Below are 10,546 nucleotides of genomic sequence, written 5' to 3'. Positions count from 1 at the left end.
AGACTACCCTTTGAAAGATGGCCAAGCCTCAGTAATTGCCTACCCAGGATAGCCCTTTCTATAAGAACATTACTCACAAACCCTGGTAGCAACTCAGGAAGAAGATAAATCCCGTGCATTCTAGGCCGAGGCAGGAGGTAGAGGACCGTCAAATCCAATACGCTCTTGGCAAGAAGTTCACATTGCTCACATTGTTGTAATCCACTTCCACGTCCATATCCTTCCCCTGATCTCTGCGCAGCCTCATCAAGGGTTTTGTTGACAGAAACAAACTCATTTAACTTAAGAGAGGAACGACGCAGCTGTCTGGGACCACCTTGTGAAAGGGTCGGGTGAGTGGCAGGCCAGTGGTGTAACTCAGCAGGTCCCCCACCTCCTCAGCCCCTAGCAGAGTTCCCACCCCACCTTGCTCTTGTGGAGTGAGCATCGTCTCCCCTCTCTCTGGCCCACTTTCAACCTGTAATTGCCCCTGGAAGCTCTGGGTATTAAGCCATACTCTTCAGCATGAATGTGTTCATAAAATCACTTCCCTCACTGTGGGGAGAGGATGTCATTAGGTTGATAACAGCAGCCAAGGACGAAGGCCACCAGAATGAGGCCAAGTGGAGCAGGTGACGGGACCCTGGAGCTGGGAGCCAGGAAGACCTGGGTTCAAATCTTGACCATGTGGTTTGAAGTCAGTTGTTGGACATCTTGGATCTCCCATATCCTCACCTGGGAATCTGGGAAATTATTGTGTGTTATAGTTTTTATGAGGATTTAGTTAGATTAGATACAGAAAAGCATCATACAGCAGGTTAGTTTCTTTCCTAGGACTTAGAGAACTTAACCACGCGCAAGACCACCAAAAAATGTGTCCCCTTTACAAAGTAATGCTCGATCCAAAATATGAAGGCATGAGGGTGAGCTTTCCCGTTGCACATTGTAATCCCCATGAAAAAGCAAGATGTTTTCAAACGTGGCCACCGTAAAATAAGGGCTTTGCTGTTCTGGTTTTTCTGTGCAGTGATAAATGAAATCCTCTACTGGAGTTTTTGTCTGAAATGCGAAGTTCAAGCAATTTTATTTCTGGGTTAGGAAAAAACGTATGAACTGAGTATGAACTGTTAATGAGCTACCTGCCCCACTGAGTGGTGTGAAACTCCAGACTTAGAGATGAGATGGGCCCAGTCAAAAAGAAAAGCGGAATAACAGTCTAAGACATGACACCTTCTATTCCCAGCCCAGAGTTAGCACCAGGATGGAAAAGGGGGGAAATATGGAAAAAATGGCAAGTCAGAGCTTTATCCAGTTTAATTTTTTAACTGAAGAATTATAAATTCTCAGATCATAGACACAAATAACAAAAATAACTTGGAGGTCTATTATGTGTCAAGCAAATGACTAATCAAGGGAGAGCCTGATGGAGGGAAAAGGTGTAAATAAATGCATTCAGTGTATTAAGATTTCTGAGTCAGAAGTTTCCGTGCAAAATAAAGTGTGCAGACAGAAGAAGCCTTGAGCAACTCAGTCTCTGTTCTCTTGGTTTTGACCTCCTAGAAGGTCATGTCCAGACAGACCTCGTTTTATTGCACTTGACTTTATTGCCCTTCACAGATACTGCAGTTTTTACAAATTCAAGGTTTTTGGCAACTCTGCCTGGAGCAAATCTATCAACACCACTTTTTCAACAGCATTTGCTCACTTCGTGTCTCTGTGTCACATTTCAGTAATTCTCACAATGTTTCAAACTTTTTCATTTTTATTATGTTTGTCATGGTGACCCCGTGACTAGTGATCTTGGATGTTAACATTGCAAAAAGATTATGAGTCGCTGAAGGCTCAAATGCCGGTTAGCATTTTTTAGCAATAAAGTATTTTTTAATGAAGGTACGCACATAGCTCTGTTAGACATGATGCTGTTTCACACTTAATAGACTACAGTACAGTGTAAACATAATTTTCATATGCAGTGGGAAACCAAAAAATGTGTGGTATTTGCTTTATTGTAATATTTGCTTTGTTGCAGCGGTCTGGAACCAAACCGGCCGTAACTCTGAGGTATGCCTGTACACCAGTAATTCACTAGCCAATGTTTTACTTACTTTTAAACATCCACTGGCCCATTGTTTACCAATTGTTAGTAGCTACTTATTACCATGTTTATGACGGAGAGCACTAAAGAAGTGGGACTCTTCCCGCAGCAATAATGAGTAAGAAGTTTGTTGGCAAAGGAGGGTTGACTGATTCCCCTAAGGACTATTTGAACGCAGTTATTCATCCCTCACCTTTTCAGGTCAGCTTCAGATGGATGAAACTTTGTCCTTTCATTAAACATTTAGAAATGAGCTTTTCATGACATCCAGGATGCCAGAAAGAATAAACATCAGTTAATTTCTGTTTTGTTTCCATTTGATCAGCCATGAGTTGTTTCCAAACTTCAGCGAGCCATTCCTGGATTTATCCCACTGTGATCCTCTGCCTGTTTGGATTCTTCTCCATGATGAGACCCTCAGAACCCTTCCTTATGCCATATTTATCTGGGCCAGATAAAAACCTGACCAGTGAAGAGGTGAGTTAATATACATACATATCTTGATGTGGTTTAATCTTACAGGACTCAAACAAGGACCTAGAGTGAGGTTTTCATCCAACTGGAAATAAGATTAACACTGACCTCAATGAATCCCATCTTCATAGTATGTGTTATTTTATAGAACTGTTCAAACTACTCTTTCCTCCTCACACTTGCAAAAGTGGGAAACCAAAACACATTGCATGTGTAATAAATATTTTCACTTTTGTAGACTTCTAACATTAGGCTTAATGCATGGGAACATGTCAAGTCTTCATTGATTCTATTATACTAATCCTAATTCTATTACACTAATCCTAAAATAAAATCAATGATGCCAGGCACAGGATCTAGTCCTAATAAACTTTTAGCCTGCTGGGGTATAAGCAGAATCTGTTTAAAAATTGTAGCATTTGTTTAGGACACTAACTCCATTTTGAAAAACTATTTATCAGCAGGTGAGACATTAACAGCTCTTTCTCCCAGCTTTATCTTCCCCAGAAGTCCCAATTCTCTTACTCAAAGGATCCACCTCTTTTTTTTTTTTTTTTTTTTTTATGACAAGTGCAACAAGAAAGTGCACTGACCCAGTCGGAGAATTACCCTGGGCTGGTTTTACAGTCTCCAGCCATAGCTAAGAAAACACTGTAGAGTGTGTGGCTTCACCTGAAAGGCTCACTGATGCTGCTTTATTTGGTGATAAAGTAGTATGGACGGAAGGGCAAGCTTATTCTACTGTAGTGTAAAATCACTTAGGGGCAACTCTGTTTCAAAGTTTCCCAGATGGAAGCATGTCACTATTAAGACAAAGCTAACAACAGATAGACATCCAGAATCAACCAGTGAGCCCCAGGGGTCTGCTTCCTTGACCACTATGGACCAGCTGGACCTCAAAGATGCAGCCCAGTTACCTTAGCCTTTCAAATCACTGAACATTCCCCTGTCATTGAAACAGGAACCCACTGAGGTTGCTGGAGAAAGCAGGGGGCACAGAACAAAGTCTAATGCAGCTGACCTGCACCTGTACCCATCACGCCCCAAAGATCAACAACTTCTTCAGTCCTTTCTGTGAATGAACCTTGAGGTGCCATGCATTTCTGACTAAATCCATGAGATGACCCATATTAAACTGAGACCAGAATTGAGTAAGCAGAGACAAATCAGTAGAATTGGAGGGAAACGGGGTTGGGAACCCAGCAAATTTGGCCAGGAAGGAGATGAAATGCATTGCTTGTTCCCACACCATAATTCTGCAAGATGATTTACCCTGTGCTGTCTTCATATGGGTGTTCATCCAGACTTGCAAGGCTGAGATTTTTGCCATAATGATGAATCACATAAAGGTAAAGGTTGCTGGATTATTCTAACACTGTAGCTGCTTTATCTAGTGTTGTTATCTCTGAACAAGAAGAGAATAGTATTTTTTAATAGCCTGAAAAACCCACAAGTGTCTGTTGAACAATTTTTAACTAGTTTACAGGCACACCTCAGAGATATTGCAGGTTTGGTTCCAGACCGCCGCAATAAAGTGAACATTGCAATAAAGCAATCACACAATTTTTTTTTTTAATTTCCCAGTGCATAAAACAGTTATGGGGCTTCCCTGGTGGCGCAGTGGTTGAGAGTCCGCCTGCCGATGCAGGGGACACGAGTTTGTGCCCCGGTCCAGGAAGATCCCACATGCCGCGGAGCGGCTGGGCCCGTGAGCCATGGCCGCTGAGCCTGTGCGTCCGGAGCCTGTGCTCCGCAACGGGAGAGGCCACAGCAGTGAGAGGCCCGTGTACCGCAAAAAAAAAAAAAACAGCTATGTTTTCACTCTACTATAGTCTATTAAGTGTGCAATAGCATTATGTCTAAAAAAAGTATATACCTTAATTGAAAAATATTTTATTGCTAAAAAAAGCCAAAACAATTACAATAGTAACATCAAAGATTATTGATCATAGATCACCATAACAAATATAATAATAATGAAAAAGCTTGAAATATTGTAAGAATTACCAAAATGTGACAAAGACATGAAGTGAGCAAATGCTATTGGAAAAATGGTGTCAATAGACTTGCTCAATGCAGATTGCCACAGACCTTTAATCTGTGAAAAACAAAACAAAACAAAACACGATATCTGCAAAGCACAATAAAGCAAAACACAATAAAATGAGGTATGCCTGGGCTCTAGTGTACATACTATTATAAATTTAATATAGCTCAGATTGCACATTAAGCCAATATATTCTTCTACGGAGATGCATGTAAGTATATGAAGTGGGTTTTTTGGTGGGGTGTGGGGAGCTCTCCTTTCTTACTGGGTTCCTTGAAAATCAGTTTTCTATTGTGCTTTCTCATAATACGGAGAATACCCTATTTGATTGGATGCAGACTTTTGTATCGGGCAAGCGACATGTACCTTAGTAATACACGAATCTGAGAAAGGTAACCCTCCTCACTTCCTGGTGCTTCTTGGTCACAGGATCCATTTTTCAACTCTGCAGATCACAAATGAGATCTTCCCCGTGTGGACATACTCATATCTGGTGCTGCTGTTCCCGGTGTTTATCCTCACGGATTACGTCCGCTACAAGCCAGTCATCAACCTACAAGGGATCGGCTTCATCATTACCTGGCTGCTGCTCTTGTTTGGCCAAGGAGTGAAGACCATGCAGGTCGTAGAGTTCTTCTATGGGATGGTCACTGCCACCGAGGTGGCCTACTATGCCTACATTTACAGCGTGGTCAGCCCAGAGCATTATCAGAAAGTGAGTGGCTACTGCAGGAGTGCCACGCTGGTGGCCTACACGGCGGCCTCAGTGCTGGCCCAACTCTTGGTATCCCTGGCCAACCTATCATACTTTTACCTCAACGTCATAACCTTGGCCTCTGTTTCCATGGCCTTCCTTTTCTCACTTTTCCTACCAATGCCTAAGAAGAGCATGTTTTTTCATGCAAAACCCAGCAAAGAAGCTCCTCCAAAGCCAGCAGGAAAGGATGCTGTCTTAGAGGAACCTCAAAAGGATCATGAACCAGGTGGACAAGAAGTAGTCACTGTTTCAGGGAACTCATATGATGGCCATTGGAGCAGCTCAAAGCCAGAAAGTGTAGCTTTGAGGGTTTTTGTGCAGTGGTTACAAGATTTGAAGGAGTGTTACTCCTCAAAACATCTTTTTTACTGGTCCCTATGGTGGGCTTTTTCCACAGCAGGTTTTAACCAGGTTTTGAACTATGTTCAAGTCCTGTGGGATTACAAGGCACCAGGCCACAGTTCCATAATATATAATGGAGCAGTAGAAGCTATTGCAACCTTTGGAGGTAAGTAAACTTTGATCTTCCTTTGACGGGCTACCCCCCACTAAGTTCATTTCTCCAGTTGCTAAATTCTCCATGGTGGTAAATTAGGTCTGTTCAGAAGACATATTAATCTTTTCCAGGAATAGAAGGCAGTGGGGCACAAAGAGGGGCAGGACATTTCTATTTAATGTGTTGCAGTTACTGGTAACTCAAGAGCTCGGAATTCAGCACCAAGTGATCACATTCTAGTCAGATTCCCAAGATTCCATTTCATCATCAAGAAAAGTATTAATAATGCCCCCTGTTCTTTCAGGATTGTTTTTAATATCAAAGAGAAAATAGACATCTTGTGTATAAAAAAGGTGTTTTTATTATTTTAGAAAATTAACTGAACTTTTAAGACTTCCAAATTATCACTGGAAGGGTTTTTGTTAATAAAGAATTTGATTTAGCTAGTGCCCATCTTTAAGCAATTCCAGGCTCTACACCACAAATTTTCAAAATTAGCTTTCTTATGAGATTTAAATCAGAAGTGGAAGATGTTATGTGAGTCAGGATTCTAATATCAGAGGAAAATCTGCCTTTGAAGTTCCCTCTACAATAAATATTTATATCCTGGTTAATGGAAACTTAAATTCAACTAAGACTTTGAAGGTATTTTTCTAGGAAGTAGGAGATTTCCACACCCTCTTTTACATAAATTTTCAGAAACCTCATGTGGTGTCTGTTTTATTATTGTCTCGCTTTTAGGAGATTTCAGTTTAACTCCTGGAAACCAAGACTGTACTAGAGTTAGTTCACTGAAATTATCACTCCTACATTCCAATTTCTGGGAAGAAAAGTAACTTTATGTCTTTTGCAGTGTGGTTCTTGCCTAGATCACATGTGGAAAAGTTAATCAAATCTCAATAATTTGAAACATAAATATCTCTCACTTTGTTAAAGAGAACTATAATTACTAACTCTAATTACTGTCAATTATTCAATCTCTTAAACTCTGTAAATTGTTCACCCAAAACCTCAAGTAAATTAAGCCAGATCTTGAAGACATTAAGATGGAGATTAGAAGTAAAATTAAGAAAGATTAGTAATAAAGACTAAAACTTACTACCTGATGCAACGTATCTGTTACCTATCACTGAGAAAGACAATAAAGAAAGGCAAATATGAACAGGCTAGGTGTACTGCCAGAGCAGTTGTTTCACCTTTATCTATCCCTGCCCTGAGCATGTTGTATTAAGTGACTGAGTTTATGTATCATTTCTCCCCACTCTGTGGGTGGTTAGGAACCTTTCTAGTCCCTCTGCATAGAACAGTGCTTGGCATGTAGTTGATGCTAATTAAAAGTGTGACAACTAAATGACTGAAAGAATAGAAATTAAAGAGAGTAGCCAAAGGAAAACATGCTTGAGACACGGATAAATCCCCATTTAGGTGGATCACACTATTTTCACGAATTGGGAAAGCAATATGTTTATCTTTCAGAATTACCTGAGACCTGAGTTCTTAAGAGAACATGTTGATGTTTCCCATGGGCAAAGTCAATATGTTGGATCTTCCTTAATGTTTCTTCTTTAGGGGCCCTGGCTTCCTTTGCAGTGGGTTATGTGAAAGTCAACTGGGATCTTCTGGGAGAGTTGGCTCTGGCCATCTTCTCGGTTGTCAACGCAGGCTCTCTATTTCTCATGCATTACACGACCAGCATATGGGCGTGTTATGTAGGCTATTTGTTATTCAAGACCGGCTATATGCTTCTTATCACCATAGCAGTGTAAGTATTACTAAGCATTTCTTCCCAGTCCTAAAACTAAACCATATTCTCTTTTCTGTATTCCTATAATTCTTTTGAGAACTTTGGAAAGATTTTAATCAATTGCAATATTAAATGTTGACTACTTCATATTAAATTAGGCACAATTGAGCCATCTTTTCATTTAATTGCTCACTGAATATTGCTAATATTAATCAGCAAGGGAAACAAGTTCTGTAAGTTCATAAACCAAAGGCAATGATACATGGTCAGGTTGTGATTTTTATTTCAAACAGTTTGCCAATTTGCATGGTGTAATGCAATTTGATTTTGAATGATTAAGTTTAGATTACACCTCTGATTTCACTTGGTTGCTTGAGTAATTCCAGGCATATACTTTTGTATGAAACAAAATATTTTCAGCAAGGTGGATACTGAAAAAAGTAGATGCAAAGATTACAAGAAACTATGAATCCCAGAGATCATTTTTTTAACGATTAAAAACATTTGGTTCTATATATAAGTGCAGAGAAAGCTGACTATAGGATATATGCTTTGGTATTAACCAAAAGAGATAAGAAACATTTGAATTTCAAATCACATGAAAGTAGAGCCAAAAGCTTTATAAAGTTTTGAGTTTTAGTCTGTGAAAAATGCTTGATAAGTGATTGACAAAACACGGAAATGTGGACCCTGAGAAAAGATCATGAAACAAAGGAAAGAGATGAAACTTGAGGCAAGTTCATTTTTTTCACCAAAGGGTATCTGTTTAATGTATCAAACTCATGTGTCTTGAGTTTTTTTTAAGGCGAGTATTTTGTTAAGGTAAGATGACATTGTTTCTTTTCATTTTAAGAATATTCAGAACCGAAAGCCTTTTACCTGCATTCCAAGGAAGAACTATAAATAACATATATCTGCCAGTCTTTCAAAAGTGCTTTGTAATAAGATTTCAATATCTATATAATTATAAAAAACAGGTTTCTTATGAGATTTAAACCAGAAGTGGAAGATGATTCCAATTCCAATTCCAATTCTGGCCTCAGTTTAATATGGGTTATCTCAAAGGAAGAACATTTAGGTTTAATTTCTGGAACCGTTAAATTGGATAGGAAGAATTTTGCCATATTTCCTTTAAGTATATTTTAATTCAGCCTTTAAGTATATATTTTTTCCTTGTTCTGCCCCTTTGTCTATACTGGAGGAGATTTAGACAAAAAGTGCTGTTAACAAGACACTGTTTTCTCTTCATTTTCTTTTAAAGATAAGAATCCCATGTACGTTCTCGTTAAAAATCTTATTCTATGTTGAATGACAGGTTTCAGATCGCAGTTAATCTGAGTGTGGAACGCTATGCCCTGGTGTTTGGAATCAACACCTTCATCGCCCTGGTGATTCAGACTGTTATAACCGTGATCGTAGTAGATCAGGGAGGATTGAGGCTGCCAGTCCACACTCAGGTAAGCTGCAGTACTTCCATTTTCCTATTCACACAGTTGAGGGGGGATGTAGAATAACCTGGTCATCTCAGAGGGCTTTTTCAACCTTACCACTGGCAGTATTGAATTTCTTGGCTAGGCAAATTTTAAAATAAACCATGCCTTAGGACTTCCCTGGCAGTCCAGTGGTTAAGGCTTCACCTTCCAATGCAGGAGGTGCAGGTTTGATCCCCGGACAGGGAGATAAGAACCCACATGCCTCACGGCCAAAAACCCAAAAGATAAAACAGAAGTAATATTGTAATTCAAAAAAGACTTTAAAAATGGTCCACATAAAAAAAACTTAAATAAAATAAAGTAAAATTAGCCATGCCTTTAACTATCAACTGTAAAACCAAGTAGGTTTTGAGCAGTAATCAGCGTAGGTTAGCATTTGCCTTTGGTCCCTAAAACCCTATCAGGTAACACTCTTGCCTTCATGTCCCCCTTATGTCTCCTCCTTCCCCCGTGGTCCAGTACCACAATATACTAAGATGCAACTGGGAAGGGGTGCGTGGCTGCAGAGTTCACTTCCCTTTTAAGTCTCTTAGAGTACTGAGAGACTTAAAATTAGTCCAATTTCACATTTTACATGTGGATCTGAAAAAAAGGGGATAAGGCAGGTAAAAAGTAACCTCAGTGTCGAAAACTCATTCCTGGAGACATTACATATAGCATTGCACTATCCTCCAAACACGGACACGTAAATCAGTGGGATTTAGCGTTTCTTTCACTATTGGTGGCATGTGCTAGAATTTGAATCCAAGCAACCCTGACTCCAGAGCCCACACTCTCAGTTACTGCATTGCTTACCCTTTCATGCCTGGTTCTTCTAAGAGGGGAAAAGAGAGCATTGTGCACATCTAAAAGATCCATATTAAGATCCTGATTCTCGGTTACCTCATTATCCAAGTAAATCAACAGCATCACTATGTATTATCAATAACATAGATAGTCATATTTCATGTGTGTCTAATTAACTCTGTTTTTCTCTAGTTTTTAGTTTATGGGAGTTATTTTGCAGTCATTGCTGGCATTTTCCTAATGCGAAGCATATTCATTATCTACTCAACCAAATGCCGAAAGACAGTGCAGAGCTCTGCTACAAGTCAGAATCCATATGGGCCACACCCAGAAGAACCAAAGAACAACTAATGAACAAGGCTCTAACCTCTGTCAACCACTACAAGCCTCTGAGCAAGGACTCTGCTGGTCACAAAGTCACGGAGTGCCATAAATTGACACACTTCACAAGTCTGTATTCCAGTGAAACTTTTCAAAGCCAGGAAAGTTCAGCTTTGGACCAGATATCTATGTACCCAGCTGAACTGGTTGCAGCTGTTCAGGTATACCATCTCAATTAAACAGCCTATGTTGGGGAACCCCAGTGAATAACAATGACTGGAAAATTCTGGTTTTGATTGCTTGCAAGGATGTGCAAGTGGCATGGAAACAAACCATGAGAAAACTCCAACCATC

At 39.8% G+C, this 10,546-nt stretch overlaps 1 protein-coding gene across 1 annotated transcript; it reads left to right on the top strand.

The window, feature by feature from the left end:
* Positions 1 to 2,401: 2,401 nt before the first annotated feature.
* SLC19A3 (solute carrier family 19 member 3) lies at positions 2,402 to 10,222 on the top strand. Its single transcript, XM_065880924.1, has 5 exons — positions 2,402 to 2,551; positions 5,047 to 5,860; positions 7,418 to 7,610; positions 8,908 to 9,049; positions 10,064 to 10,222. The coding sequence occupies exons 1-5, from the start codon at positions 2,402 to 2,404 to the stop codon at positions 10,220 to 10,222; spliced, it is 1,458 nt and encodes a 485-aa protein (XP_065736996.1).
* Positions 10,223 to 10,546: the final 324 nt, after the last annotated feature.

The sequence above is a fragment of the Phocoena phocoena genome, chromosome 7 (genome assembly GCF_963924675.1).
Source record: "Phocoena phocoena chromosome 7, mPhoPho1.1, whole genome shotgun sequence".
NCBI classification, from domain to species: Eukaryota; Metazoa; Chordata; class Mammalia; order Artiodactyla; family Phocoenidae; genus Phocoena; species Phocoena phocoena.
The sequence above is the reverse complement of the archived record's forward strand: the minus strand, read 5'-3'. Positions and strand labels throughout refer to the sequence as shown.

Coding starts and splice junctions, on each gene's coding strand:
- SLC19A3 (XM_065880924.1), top strand. CDS start 2,402: ATGAGTTGTTTCCAAACTTCAGCGAGCCATTCCTGGATTTATCCCACT. Junction 5,861..7,417: donor AGCTATTGCAACCTTTGGAG/GTAAGTAAACTT, acceptor TTTCTTCTTTAG/GGGCCCTGGCTTCCTTTGCA. Junction 9,050..10,063: donor GGCTGCCAGTCCACACTCAG/GTAAGCTGCAGT, acceptor GTTTTTCTCTAG/TTTTTAGTTTATGGGAGTTA.